The sequence below is a fragment of the Caenorhabditis elegans genome, chromosome I (assembly GCF_000002985.6).
Source record: "Caenorhabditis elegans chromosome I".
Taxonomy (NCBI): Eukaryota; Metazoa; Nematoda; class Chromadorea; order Rhabditida; family Rhabditidae; genus Caenorhabditis; species Caenorhabditis elegans.
The window spans coordinates 1,694,119-1,709,037 of NC_003279.8; the positions used below are offsets into that span (position 1 = coordinate 1,694,119).

Genomic DNA, 14,919 nt, shown 5'->3' on the forward strand with positions numbered 1-14,919 from the left:
AATTTTTGGCTATTGCCAGTTTTGAAAATTTTCGGCAATTGGCAATTTTTGGCTATTGCCGGTTTTGGAAATATTCGGCAATTGGAAATTTTGGCTATTGCCGGTTTTGGAAATTTTTGGCAATTGGCAATTTTGGCAATTGCCGGTTTTGGAAATTTTCGGCAATTGGCTATTTCGGCTATTGCCGGTTTTGAAAATTTTCGGCAATTGGCTATTTCGGCTATTGCCGGTTTTGGAAATTTTCGACTATTTTGGCTATTTGGCAATTTTTGCTATTGCCGGTTTTGGAAATTTTCGGCAATTGGCAATTTTGGCTATTGCCGACTTTGGAAGTTTTTGGCTATTGCCGGTTTTGGAAGTTTTCGGCAATTGGCAGTTTTGGCTATTGCCAGTTTTGGAAATTTTCGGCAATTGGAAATTTTGGCTATTTGGCTATTTTTGGAGATTGCGGCTTTGGAAGTTTTCGGCAATCGACAGTGCATAACACTTAAAAAACGCAACGTCCTTTATTTTTTTTCCTTTTTTTAAAACTTAGTTGGTACAATAGAAAATTGCCCAAAAGTTTGTCTGAAAGTTAATTTGCCGGATTTTTCCTGAAATTTTCAAGTTTCGGCCATATTTTGAGCACTTTTTCAATTGTTCCAATGGAAATAAATCCATTTTCAGGATAAGTAAATATTTTTTAATGTTCTATCACAAAATTGTACAAAGTATAAAACAAAAATGAGAAAAAAATTGGGAGATCATTGCCGTGACCTTTGAATTCCAAAATTTCGTTATTTTTTTCCTACGTGATGTCAGAATGTCTCATTTCGGCTTGATCTACGTAGATCTACAAAAAATGCGGCAGAGTTCTCAACTGATTTTGCATGGTTAAGAGCGTGCCGACGTCACATTTTTGGGGCGAAAACTCCCGCATTTTTGTAGATCAAACCGTAAGCCTGGCGCCACGTGTTATCCATTTAGTGCTATTTGTAGTTTAAAAGTTCCATCATTTCAAGTTCTGATCGTTCCGAGCCAGCTGTGTTTTGACTCGAGCACGTCAAACCTCAGACTATAGACCACATGTGTGCACTTGTGATCTTTCTTTCTCTCTCTCTCTCTTTATCCATCTCCTCCACCCCATTTTCTCCCCTTTACACCTGTCACGGTGTCAGCCGATCGACTTCGATGTGTCTAGGTCATCTGCCCATATTTCCTACATCACACGATCTCCACAGCCCTTCATTTTTGGTATTTGTCGTCGTTGCTCACTTCTTTCTGGTAGTTTTAGGCCAAGATTATCTGCTTTCGTTTAGTCTTGTCAACTTTTTTTTTTGGACTATTATGCTCAAAATGGCCCTAGTTTGGCCAATTTTTCATTGTCGCAAATATCGGTATCATTTCCCTATTATGCTTTTTTTTCAAAAAATTTATTTCTGATCTCTGAAAAACTGAAAATTTGACCAAATTTAGAGGTTTTTTTTCGAAATTTTAAACTATCAAAGAAAAACTGAGAAAAACTCATTTTAAAGGTGGTACCCCGAAATCTGGGCATATATTTTTAATTGACTCCAAATTTTCCCCTAATCCCGAATATCTATGTGAAAAAATTCAAAAAATAATTTTCCCCTAATCCCTTATTTTATATTTAAGCTTGAAATCGCGAGTTTCATTTGTACCAGCATCACTTTTTCAAATACGCGCCCAAATGAATTAATAAATTCTCATTGGAGCGCGCTTGCATCGTTTGATTTTCTTCATACTTTTTTTTACTTTTTTCAGTTTTTCAGCTATTTTGTAGTTTTTTAAAGTTTTTTTTTTGAAAAATATATTCTTTCGTGTGAATTGAACATTTTATTAGCATAAAAATAAATGAAAATATCTGAAAAACTGAAAAAAGTGAAAAAAAAAGGAGAAAATTCGGTCGCGCATTTGAAAAAAGTGATGCGGGCACAAATGAAATTCGCGATTTCAAGCTGAAATATAAAATCAGGGAAGTGAAGATTTTTTTTTGAATTTTTTCACTTCAATTTCTTTTTTTCAAATAATTGAAATTTCGCGATATTTCGGGTTTACGGAACTAAATAGTTTAAAGGTGGAGTACCGAAATCTGAGACTTTGCTTTTTTTAGATCCAAATTGGTAAAAAACTACCGAATTTTGTAATGCGACGTTCTGAAAATTTCTCAAAAAAAAAAAAGTTATGGTCGTTCAAAGTTTTGGAAAAAATGGTACATTTTTAGCTAAAATCTCAAATTTTGGCAGCTTTTCAGTGTCGCAACGTCTGGAATATAATTTTTATTTATTTATCACTTTTTAATAAATATTGTGGCCTTGGATTGGGCGTTTATTCGTTGAATTAAGTGCATTTATGGTCAGTTTGTGCCCCAAAGACCATAAATGTATTTAAATCAACGAATTTAACGGCCCAATCAAAGAGCACAATATTTATTAGAAAGTGATAAATAAATAAAAATTATGTTCCAACCGCTGCGACACTGAAAAGCTGCCAAAATTTGAGATTTTAGCTGAAAATGGGCCATTTTTTCCAAAACTTTGAACCACCATAACTTTTTTTTTTTTTGAGAAATATTCACAACGTCGCATTACAAAATTCGGTAGTTTTGGACCAATTTGGGTCTAAAAAAAAAGCAAAGTCTCAAATTTCGGTACTCCACCTTTAAAAAATGGAATTTTATTCCGAAAAATTTGGAAAATCCTCTGAATTTTCGATATTTGTCGAAAAAATCTGACAATAATTGTGTGAAATTCAAATTTTCGTCAAAATGCAATTTTTTCCAATTTTCGGTAACAAAACCACATTTTTTTTGTTGTAAAAATTGGAAGAAAAGCTTCTTAAATTCTAAATTTTTTACTTAAAAAATTATTCTTTTTTTTTAATTTTGGTCAAGAAAATTGATAAAAATGCGAAAAATTATTAATGTTTTTCCACAAAACCTAAGCTCTCATATCTGTAGTTTGGTCGCATTTCCTTCTTTCCACCTGACATAACGAATCAATAATCAATCAGGCTTTCGTTTTCCATTTGTTTATCATAATATCGTCAGTGAATCGAAAATCAAAAATTATTAGAGCGCGCTTGCTGCGCTTCGCGTTTCTGCATCCGCGGTATTTTGCCTTTCCACTGAAAACAGCAGATTTTACAGATTTATCGAATTTTTAGCTTTTAAATTTTTTTCTGCATTTTTCGAACAAACCTTTTGTTAAACAGTGAAAATCGAATTTAAAATGACTAAAATGAACTTTTTTCGTCCACTGGTTGTGAAATGGTTTGAATTTGAAGAAATCAACGGAATTGTTCTTATTTTCTCAACATTTTTCTATTAAAAATCGGTTTTAATACATTTGTGACTTAAGATTAGGGTCAAAAAATGGTTTAAAACCGATTTTTAATAGAAAAATATTTAGAAAATAAGAAAAATCCCGTTGATTTCTTCAAATTCAAACCATTTCACAACCAGTGGACGAAAAAAGTTCATTTTAGTCATTTTAAATTCGATTTTCACTGTTTAACAAAAGGTTTGTTCGAAAAATGCAGAAAAAAATTTTTTAAAGCTAAAAATTCGATAAATCTGAAATATCTGCTTTTTTCAGTGGAAAGTCAAAATACCGCGGATGCAGAAATGCGAATCGCAGCAAGCGCGCTCTAATAATTCTCCGGCTTTGAGGAGAGCGTGATCTATCACAGGCTTTCGTTTTCCATTTGTTTATCATACATATTATCGTCATTGAATCGGCGGTTATTGGTTTTTGAACCTTCCCAGAATCTGAAAGGATGAGCCTTCTAGATACAGTTTCAGCGTTGCGTGATCGATATCGCGCATTCACCCTGTCATTCATCTGTATGCTAGTCTGTTTCTCTTCCAACTCCCCAGTCTCTCGTGCCCTCATGACGCGGCCCAGTCAGGACGCGCGAGTGCACACTCTGTCTGCGTCTCTTCGTTCCGCGTGCACTATGCGTGTAACTATACAATGTCGCTTCGTTCAGTGTGTGTGTGTGTGTTTGCCATTTCTCTGCGTTTCCGTCGCACTCTTTCCTCTCTTCAGCACCACCAGTGTCAGACTCTTCTCTCCAACCTTTCCTCTTCCTTCTTCTATTGCAACCAGGAGAAGACGGGGCCGGTTTTCTATATCGCTTTGTTACACACACACAATTTCCTCCTTTTTCCTTCCCTTAGTTCTTTTTTCACCACTTTTGCCAAAAAAAACCCCATCGATTTCCTTCCAGAAATGGACTCAAAAGCGTCAACATCGTCCGGAGCACTTCGCGCACTCACCATGGAGCTCAAAAATCTCCAGTCTCAACCGGTTGAAGGCTTCACGATAGACGTGAACGAGGACAATCTCTTCGTCTGGACTGTAGGGATCTATGGGCCACCGAAGACGCTCTACCAGGGCGGATACTTTAAGGCTTCCATCAGATTTCCGTCCAACTACCCGTACTCGCCACCGTCGATGAAGTTCACCACGAAAGTTTGGCATCCGAATGTCTACGAGGTTAGTGTGGCGGCGCGGCCCAAAAAAATATGTTTTTCCGTGGACCTCAATTCAGCAAATTTTTTGAGAATGGGTCTCACCACGGCAACTTAAAATTTTTTTTTTATAAAGTCACGTGGTGTCAGAGTGTCTCATTTCGGCTTGATCTACGTAGATCTACAACTCACTCATTTCGCATGGTTAAGAACGTACTGACGCTACATTTTTTGGGCGCAAAAAAAATCCCGCATTTTTTGTAGATCAAACCGTAATGGGACAGCCCCTGGCACCACGTGTGATATAAATCGCCTGTAAATTTACTGAATTTGACAGTGCATATGACAAATCATTAACTTTGTAATTTTGGCGCCTCGTCCTAACACGTGCGCCTTTAAAGAGTACTGTAATTCCAACCAACTCTGGTGGATTTTTTATTTTAAAACTTGAATAAAAAATCAAAAAGCATACATTTCTAGAGAAAAACTATGAAAAATAGATTAAAAATTCCGAGTTGAAATGACAGTAGTCCTTAAAGGTGCATAGCTTTTCACATTCAACAAACATTTATCGTGGCGAGACCCGGTTACGAAAAAAAAAATCATTTTTGTTCACAGATTTCTGACTTCCCTTATAAATTGTGAAATGGAAGAGTTTGCCGAACTAGGTCATTTTGGCTCAGTAGATTTACGGCGCGTTGCGTGTCGCGTCGCGGCTCGATTTTCATTGTAAAACTAAATGTATTTATCCGTGTGGAGTACACGACTTCCCCAGTCCGGCAGGCGATTGTCAATGGAGCGCGAAAAATTCAATGAGGAAGCCCGGGACCCCACGTGGTGTCAGAATGTTCCATTTCGTTCTGATCTACAAAAAATGCGGGAATTTAGACGCAAACTTCTTAACTGATTTCGCATGGTTAAGAACGTGCTGACGTCACATTTTTTGGGGCGAAAATTCCCGCATTTTTTGTAGATCAGAACGAAATGGAACATTCTGACATCACGTGGGACCCCGCGCGCGCGACATTAAAATCCAATAAATTATTCAAATTTAAATTTTCAGAACGGTGACCTCTGTATCAGCATCCTTCACTCGCCAATCGACGATCCACAAAGTGGAGAGCTCGCGTGTGAACGCTGGAACCCGACTCAAAGCGTCCGAACCATCCTTCTCTCGGTCATCTCACTGCTCAACGAGCCGAACACCTCGTCACCGGCCAACGTCGACGCGTCAGTGATGTACCGTAAATGGAAGGAGGATCAGGACCCGGAATACGCGAAAATCGTCACGAAGCAGGTGGAAGAGTCGAAGAAAGTCGCACAGAAAGATGGAATTCAAGTGCCCGAAACGATTGAGGAGTACTGTGTGAAATGGGCTCCACCACAACAGGATGATGTCTTTGACGACATTGATTATAGTAGGGTTTTCTCGAAATTTGAGCGATTTTGGCGTAAAATAGCGCTTTTTAACGGGAATTTTACAGTCACATTGGCCAGAAAATGATAAAAATCGACATTTTTGATGTCTAAAGTGAATTAAGACTAAAAATTTCATCTTCTACGCTAAAAATGTCTTATATTTTGCGTTTTTTGCACTAAAACTGGCTATTTTTGGTAAAATTCAAAAATTGTCAGTTTTTAGTCGAAATATCCGCAAAATTATACACTTTTTTCAAAAAAAATTGCCGATTTTTCAGGTAAATTGCCAGAAATCGCACGAATTCACGGATTTCTGGCTTCCCTTATAAATTGAAATGGAAGAGTTTTTGCCGAACTAGTCCAGGCCACCATATCTGGGGTAGATTTACGGCGCGTTGCGTGTCGCGCCGCGGCTCGATTTTAGTTGTAAAACTAAATGTATTTGTCCGTGTGGAGTACACGACTTTCCCACACGTTTTCCGGCGGGCGATTGTCAATGGAGCGCGAAAAATTCAATGAGGAAGGTCAGAACCCCGTGACCTCAAAAACCTCAAAAAAAAGTCTATTTTTCGCAAATTTAGTTGTAAAATTCCCGAGAAAATTGGATTTTTCAGTTAAAAACCCGGATTTTTGCCAAATTTTCAATTAAATATCGATTTTTTTCAGACGACGATTTCGGGTGTGACTATGACGACGATGAAGAGGAGGAGGACGAGGACGAATGCGGCTCGGACTATAATGATGATGACGAGGATTCGGGACAAGGAGAAAATTAGTCAATTTTTTTTAATTTTCTATAATTTTTTCCCCATTTTTTTTCTCAATTTTCTCAATTTTCCAACCTAGAAAAATTCAAATTCATATCAAATATACCACGAAATCTTGGCGCTTCTTTCAAACAAAAAATCTTCAAAATCCGACTCAACTAGTCCTTTTCTCAATGCATTTATATGTACACTTTTGCCCTTCCCAAGCAGCTATCAATTCATATTTGTGTTATACTCAATATTTTTTCGTCTGGAAACAGTTTTTTTTGTCCAATTACACACACACACAGGCTGATCACAGTGCACTTTCAACTATTTTTGTTTTCTATAAATGAAGCCTTCTTTTTTCTAAATTGTCTCGGAAAATTGCAGATTTAGAGTTGAATTCTCAAAAAATAAGTCGATTTAATCCGAAAAAAACATTTTTTTCGCAAGTCTGCATTTTTGCGTCACGGTGTTTGCGGACACTGTAGAAAATAATTTTTTTTGAAGCAAAATCGCAATTTTAACGCATTTTTCTCTTGATTTTAACATATTTTTACTCTAAAAACCCGTGAAAGTAATATTTTTTCTCAATTTCAGCACTCTAGAAAATGAGCAAACGACAGAATCCCGCCGAATTCCTGAAGAAAGTCATCGGAAAGCCGGTTGTGGTGAAGCTCAACTCTGGCGTCGACTACCGTGGCATTCTCGCATGTCTCGACGGGTTAGTGATTGGGAAAAATCAAAAAATCTGATTAAAAACACCTGAAAATTAATTTTTCTTCCAGAAAAATTACGAAAAAATCTAATTTTTCAGATATATGAACATCGCGCTCGAACAAACCGAAGAATACAGCAACGGACAACTTCAGAACAAGTACGGCGATGCGTTCATCCGCGGGAACAATGTGCTCTACATCTCCACATCGACGAAATAACTTTTTTTTGATTTCGATTTATTTTCCAAATATTTTTCCCTTTTTTGAGCTATTTTGAGCAAATTTCTTGTTTGATACGTTTGGATCTCGAATAAATTTGTGTTTTTTTTTTCGCCGAAAATCTGAGTTATTTCGCTCGAAAACAGGCTTTTTCAGCAAAAATCGAGAAATTTCTTGGGTTTCCTCACCGTTAGACGCGTCGCGGTCATGCGTCACGTGCGGTGGGTCTCACCACGATTCGATTTACGGGGAAGCATTTTCGAAAAAAAGAAGACATTTTTAAGTCAATTTATCGCGTTTTCATCGATTTTTCGAGCTTTTCCGGTGATTTTTTCGATTTTTCAACTCAAATTTCGAATTCTACGTATTTTTGTGCCACTTTCACTGCAACAATCGCAATTTTCAGACAATTTTCAAAAGGATAATGCCACCCGGACCACTTCCCGCCTTAGTAAGTTGATTTTTTTTTTGATTTAAAAACTGATTAACTTTTGCTCTCCGAGTGGTAAGTGATAATTTGTAATGATATGCGATCACACTAAGGCTAAACCGCCTTGCGATGATCTTTCCACCCGCACTGGAAAAGGAGAATTAGGCGGTTTTCTGCCGCCCGATATGTGATCGCACATTTCAAATGATACCATTCAAAAACTATACCTAATTTCATAGTGAAAAGACCAAAAGAAGATAAAGAAGAGCAAGAGAGAGAGAGACGTCGCACGAAATCCATCAGTCTTCTGTCCCCCCATCGATTTTCCGAAAATTGAAAAAAAAACAGTTAGTTTCAAAGTTTGAGCGTTTGTGTGCTCATTTTGTGCTCGTTTCTAGCCTTAAAATTTCGAATTTTCCATCAAAAAACTCATTTAATTTCAGATGAAAAGCGAATGGCTCAAGTGTCCGCGATGTAAGACGAAACAGCTCAAGCCAGAGCTCATCAGCACCGAACCCAATGGATCCGATAATATTTGGTGGATATGTGAGGCTGTTCAGGTAGAAATTCATGAAAAACTGAATTTATATTGGGAAACCAGGCAAAAATCGAGCTAAAAATCGAATTTCAGGTTGTTTTGGCTCGTATGAACGGAGAAAATCAGCTTTTCATAGCAATTTAACTGAAAATTATTGTTTTTTATATCAATTTTCGGTGAATTTCCGATGTTTTCGACGATTTCTCCCCTCAATCACTGGATTTTCACAAAATTAACTAAAAAATTCCGGTTTTATTGAATTTCAAGTTCAAAACTTGAAAATTCTGTGGGGAAATTGCTTTAAAACATGCCTATGGTACCACAATGACCAAATATCATAGTAAATTTTTTTTTTAATTTAGAACATTAAAAAAAATTTTACTATGATATTTGGTCATTGTGGTACCATAGGTATGTTTTAAAGCAATGTCTCCTCAGAATTTTCAAATTTTGAACTTGAAATTCAACAAAACGGACAATTTTTAGTTAATTTTGTGAAAATCGAGTAATTTTGAGGCGGAAAAATCGTCGAAATCATCGGAAGTTCACCGGAAATTGATTTTAAAAAACATTAATTTTCAGTAATATTTCATAATCACGCTCTCCTCAAAGCCGGAGAATTATTAGAGCGCGCTTGCTGCGCTTCGCATTTCTGCATCCGCGGTAATTTGACTTTCCACTGAAAAAAGCAGATATTTCAGATTTATCGAATTTTTAGCTTTTAAAATTTTTTAAATGCATCTTTCGAACAAACCTTTTGTTAAACAGTGAAAATCGAAAAATGACTAAAATGAAATTTTTCGTCCACTGGTTGTGAAATGGTTTGAATTTGAAGAAATCAATGGGATTTTTCTTATTTTCTAAATATTTTTCTATTAAAAATCGGTTTTAACCCATTTTTTTGACCCTAAAAGTCACAAATGTTTTAAAACCGATTTTAATAGAAAAATATTTAGAAAATAAGAAAAATCCCGTTAATTTTTTCAAATTCAAACCATTTCACAGCCAGTGGACGAAAAAAGTTCATTTTAGTCATTTTAAATTCGATTTTCACTGTTTAACAAAAGGTTTGTTCGAAAACTGGAGAAAAATTTTTTTTAAAGCTAGAAAATTCGATAAATCTGAAATATCTGCTTTTTCAGTGGAAAGTCAAAATACCGCGGATTCAGAAATGCGAAGCGCAGCAAGCGCGCTCTAATAATTATTCGGCTTTGAGGAGAGCGTGCATAATTACGACTTTTTTAAAAACTAAAACTGCCGATTTTAATCATTTTTTATTTATTTTTTATTTGCAGAAATGTCAATTCCCAATGGATATGCCTCCACACGTCTATCATGTCGTCCAAACTGCCTTCCAAAAGCGTCAAAAATGCATTCCCCTGCCACGCATTGAGAAGCTTCCCGAGAAATATCAATATCTGTATCCCCTGACGTTCGCCAACTCTCGACCGGTCTCCCGTTGCTCATCAGTGGCTGGAAATTCTGAAAATTCTGAAAATCGAGCCGCCAGAAACTCGTTGGACGGGACGACGACGACGACGACTACGATTTCTGAGAAATCCAGTGGTCAGAATAGGCTAAAAGCTGAAAGTCTTCATTCCGAAACTGTTAATAATACAAATACCCCTTCAACGTCTTGCTCGGCAGAAGCTGAGCTTGAAAATCAGAGTATTGATGATGTGGAAATTGAAGAAGAAGAGGCCGTCAGGCCGTGTAGGACTATTAAGCGACGGCTTAATGATTCTGGAAAATCGTGGGCTTCGTTGATAGAAAAAGTTGCGGCCGACTCGAAAGCGTCGAATACTATTATAAATATGGAGGTGAAAATTTGGAACTTTTGAGCTGAAAAAAATTTGAGTTTTCCCGAATTTTTAAGCGGAAATTTGAATTTTCCTGGATTTTTAAACGGAAATTTGATTATTTCCGAATTTTTTAGCGAAAATTTGAATTTTCCCGACTTTTTAGTTGAAATTTAAACTTTCCCAAAGTTTTAAACGGAAATTTGAATTTTCCCGAACTTTTTAACGAAAATTTGAATTTTCCCGAATTTTTAAATCTAAATTTGATTTTTCTCGAATTTTTAAAAGGAAATCTGAATTTTCCCGAATTTTTAAGCGAAAAATTGAATTTTTCCGATTTTTAAGCGAAAATTTAAATTTTCCGAAATTTTTAATCGATAATTTGAATTTTCCCGAATTTTTTAGTGAAAACTTGAATTTTCCTGGATTTTTCATCGATAATTTGAATTTTCTCGAAGTTTTCAACGGAAATCTGAATTTTCCCGAACTTTTTAACGAAAATTTGAATTTACCCGAGTTTTTAAGCGAAAAGTTGAGTTTTTTTCGAATTTTTAAGCGGAAATTTGAATTTTCTCGAAGTTTTCAACGGAAATTTGAATTTTCTCGAAATGTTTACCAAAAGACTGAATTTTCCCGAATTTTTTAGTGAAAATTTGAATTTTCCTGGATTTTTAGTTGAAAATTCGAATTTTCTCGAAGTTTTCAACGGAAATCTGCGTTTTCCCGATTTTTTAGCAAAAATTTGACTTTTCCCGAACTTTTTAAAGAAAATTTGAATTTTCCCGAATTTTTTAGTGAAAATTTGAGTTTTTCCGAGTTTTTTTAGCAAAAATTTGAAATTTCCCGAATTTTTTAGTGAAAATTTCAGTTTTGCCGAATTTTGGAATGAAAATTTGAATTTCTTCAAAGTTTCCCGTATTTTTGAGCGAAAATTTGAATTTTCCCGATTTTTTTACTGGAAATTTGAATTTTCCCGAATTTTTAGTGAAAATTACACTTTTCCTGGATTTTTAATCGATAATTCGAATTTTCTCGAATTTTTAAACGGAAATTTCGATAATCAAAAAATTGGAAGAAAAAAAAATCGCGATTTTCTGGGTTTTCTGGGTGAAATCCTTCGAATTTTTGCTCAATACTGCGAAAAAAACGCAAAAATTTTCATTAACATCTCCCAAAAATCGATTTTTTTTTTCAGGAATCCGAATTATTCCGTCGTATGCAGGAGTTTTTCGATGCTCACTACTTCCAGCGTACTCCGATGACCTATAAGCGTTCAAGAGCGGCTTTACGGTTGGAAATGCTCAACAAATGGCAAAAAATCGATAATTTTAGACTTCCCTATCGGATAGAAGACATTGAAAATTGTCTACAATCAATAACTCGTGAAGATTGGAAAACTGCCCGACGTCGAATGATTAATTTCACTGTAGAAGAGAAAATGGTGGCGAGAAGTGGAAATGCGGATGAGTTGCTGAAAAGTGTTGGAATTGATTTGCAACAAATTAAGAAAGCTGTCGGAGAGAAAGTTGGCAATGTTATGGTACGGATTGAAGAAGAGGAAAAATGACGAAAATCATGGAAATTTTTGAAAAATTTGGCCGAAAAAACGAAGAAAAACCTAGAAATTTGATTATCCTGCGAAGATTTTGCAAAATTTTAAAAAATTTGGCATAAAAAAACAAAAAAATTCGATAAAAACCCAAAAATTTGATTTTCCTGCGACGATTTTGCAAAACTTTACACAAATTAGCCAAAATTCAAAAATTCGCAGAATCTACATGAAAAAATAATTTTTTTTCTCGAAAAAATTGCTTTAAAACGCGCCTATGGGGTCATAATGACCGAATAGCATGGTAAAACAAATGCAAAAAAATTTTCTAAATTTTTTATGATATTTGAAAATTGAAAAAATCACAGTTTTCCCCCTAATTCCGATTCGAATTTCCGCTAATTGAATTTGTTCGATGGAGTGTGCTTGCATTATTTTCATTAATTTTTTAAAAATTTATTTTCATTATTTCACTGATTTTCTTCATTTTTTGGGCGTTTTTAATCGGAAAATGAAAGAAACATACGGGAAAAATGCAAAATGTTTATTAAAAAGTAACTGAAAATGCCTAAAACTCTGAAATTATACGATCCGACGATGACGAGCCTGAAATAAGTATTATTCACAGTTTTAGGCATTTTCAGTTACTTTTTAATAAACATTTTGCATTTTTCCTGTATGTTTCTTTCATTTTCCGATTAAAAACACCCAAAAAATGAAGAAAATCAGTGAAATAATGAAAATAAATTTTAAAAAATTAATGAAAACAATGCAAGCGCGCTCCAACGAACGAGTTCAATTGGCGGAAATTCAAATAGGAATTAGGGGGAAAACTGAGATTTTTTCAATTTTCAAAAATCATATAAAATTTAGAAAAAAAAATTTTTTTTGAATTTTTTTATTATGATATATTCGGTTATTGTGGTATCATAAGCATGCTTTAAAGCAATTTCAAAAAAATCAAATTTTAAATTTAATTTCCGAAATTTATGGGTTTCTGTTTTCAGACATTTTTCTCGAAATTCGCTGAAAAATACAAAAAATGCCGATTTTTCCTAAAATTACGCAGTTTTCGATTTTTTTTACAAAATTGCCAATTTTCCTACAAAATATTTGAATTTTTCCGATCTTTTAGTCAAAAAAAGTCGAATTTTCCAATTTTTTTTTCCACAAAAATTTGATTTTTTCCGATTTTTTACACAGAACAACTTGAATTTTTCTTTTTTATTTTCATTTCGGTCCAAATTTTGCTGCGCGTAAATAATATTTTTTTGATTAATAAAATAAATAAAAAAAAGACGCTAATTTCCTCATTTTTCAGCGCAACTTCAGCCTGGCAAGCCTGGCGAAGCGTCGAAAAATCGAAGAGGATCGTAAAATCTCGGAGAAACTGAAAGCGGAAACCCGTAAGCAGACGATTCATCAATCGGTTTCTGCGAGAATTCTGAACAAGAAGCTTCGACGTGACGAGGAAACGGCAAGATCCTTGACGAGTACACCATCTCCGGCTCCAGCTCCAGCTTCTCAATTCCAGCAGGAGCCGGAGCCTGTGCAATTCCATGTGGGAAATTATGACGAAGAGCCGGAGTACCAGGAGCACCAGGAGCCAGATGCTCATTGGGGCTTTGAATTTGACGATCTCTACGAGAGAATTGATGCTCAGAATCATCAGGCGGCACCACTGGATCCGGCTGATCCACTGGAGGCGATGCTTCTCGGATTGGAAGAAGCTCCGATTATGGAGCAACACCTCGATTTTGAGCCCCAAGAGCATTCGGGTGATGAAGCGGAGCCTGAGAATGATGATGATGATGTTTTTACGGGTTTTAATGTTCAGGAGAACTCGGAATTTGTTAATGATAATTTTGATTTTTAATTCTTCTCGTTTTTTCCCCCGCTTTTTTACTTGAAAATTGGAATTTTTAGATGGAAATTGGCAAAATAGCGGATTTTTAGCAAAATTTTCCCCTGAAAAAAATAAATTCCCTGAAAAATTTAAAAAAAAAACCGATTTGCCGGAAATTTTCAATTCCGGCAAATTACCGATTTGCCGGAAATTTTCCATTCCGGCAAATCGGCAATTTTTCTGTTTGCGGGAATTTTTCAATTCCGGCAATGTTCCGGTTTGCCGGAATTTTTCAATTCCGGCAATGTGCCGGTTTGCCAAATTGCCGGAAATTTTCCATTCCGGCAAAGTGCCAATTTGCCGGAAAAAATCGTTTGCCGAACGTTTCAACAGTTTTTAATTAATTAAATTTCCCGCCGACAAATTAGGTCTTCTCAGAAAATTTGAAATTCCCGCCAAAATATTCGATTTAAAAAATTTCAATTTTTCTTGAAAAATTGTGAATTAGGAATATTTTTTTCCATCCTTTTCCTCTTGAAATTCCACTTTTTCCCCCTCGATTTCTCAATTTTTCCCCATTTTTTTTGCAAAAAGTTCCTTAATGCTGGTACCTTTTTTTAATGATCATTTTTTGTCTGCCTCTTTCTTTTTTTTTTTTAATTGTAATTTTTTGTTTTGTTGAAAAAACCTCCCTCACCAAATCCCAATGAATTTCTTTTGTTTTTATTAATTTTTTTTTCCGGTTTTTTGAGCACTTTTGGAAGTTGTAAATTTCAATTTGAAAATATCTATGAAATTGTCGATTTTTCTGAATCAATTTTGAAGAAAATTTCAGAGAAATCTCCAATTTTTGGATTTTTAAAAATTAAAAAACCGAATTTGGGACTTTTTTTTTTGAAAAATCTGTATTTTTTTCTCATTTTTTTTCCGGCAAAGCGGCAAATTTTCGGACTTGAAAACTTCCGGCAAACCGCCTGATTGCCTGAAATTCGATTTTTTCTTAATTTTCGAACTTTTCACGTTTTTTTTTAAATAAGAAATCTGAATTTTACCACATTTTGAAAAAAAAAACCGAATTTTTTTAGAAATTTTTTTTTCAAAAAAAAACATTTTTAATTAAAAAAATTCAGAGAAATTGCCAAATTTTGTCCTTTTTTAAAACGTTAAAAAATCAAAA

At 35.1% G+C, this 14,919-nt stretch overlaps 3 protein-coding genes and 1 long non-coding RNA gene across 5 annotated transcripts; all 4 read left to right on the forward strand.

The window, feature by feature from the left end:
• The first annotated feature begins 2,080 nt into the window (after positions 1–2,080).
• linc-131 lies at positions 2,081–3,558 on the forward strand. Its single transcript, NR_101521.1, has 2 exons — positions 2,081–2,181; positions 3,541–3,558. It is a non-coding gene; the product is annotated as a long non-coding RNA linc-131 (long non-coding RNA).
• Positions 3,559–4,230: 672 nt separating this feature from the next.
• ubc-3 lies at positions 4,231–7,010 on the forward strand (the record flags this gene model as incomplete). 2 transcript variants are annotated; one of them, NM_058481.9, is made up of 3 exons in its annotated part: positions 4,231–4,499; positions 5,538–5,892; positions 6,560–7,010. In NM_058481.9, the coding sequence occupies 3 exons, from the start codon at positions 4,233–4,235 to the stop codon at positions 6,667–6,669; spliced, it is 732 nt and encodes a 243-aa protein (NP_490882.3). The 2 variants fall into 2 exon arrangements, with proteins under 2 accessions (NP_490882.3, NP_001293441.1); NM_001306512.3 differs by lacking the exon at positions 4,231–4,499 and having other exon boundaries at positions 5,712–5,892; positions 6,560–6,669.
• Positions 7,011–7,242: 232 nt separating this feature from the next.
• Positions 7,243–7,690, forward strand: lsm-6 (U6 snRNA-associated Sm-like protein LSm6). The gene is made up of 2 exons (NM_001392965.1): positions 7,243–7,366; positions 7,460–7,690. Exons 1-2 carry the CDS (start codon positions 7,254–7,256, stop codon positions 7,578–7,580), a joined length of 234 nt encoding a protein of 77 aa, NP_001379827.1. The 5' UTR covers positions 7,243–7,253; the 3' UTR covers positions 7,581–7,690.
• A 296-nt stretch (positions 7,691–7,986) lies between these two features.
• Positions 7,987–14,435, forward strand: Y71G12B.13 (RING-type domain-containing protein). Its single transcript, NM_058483.4, has 6 exons — positions 7,987–8,031; positions 8,454–8,570; positions 9,844–10,368; positions 11,543–11,637; positions 11,680–11,887; positions 13,218–14,435. Exons 1-6 carry the CDS (start codon positions 8,005–8,007, stop codon positions 13,770–13,772), a joined length of 1,527 nt encoding a protein of 508 aa, NP_490884.2. The 5' UTR covers positions 7,987–8,004; the 3' UTR covers positions 13,773–14,435.
• Positions 14,436–14,919: the final 484 nt, after the last annotated feature.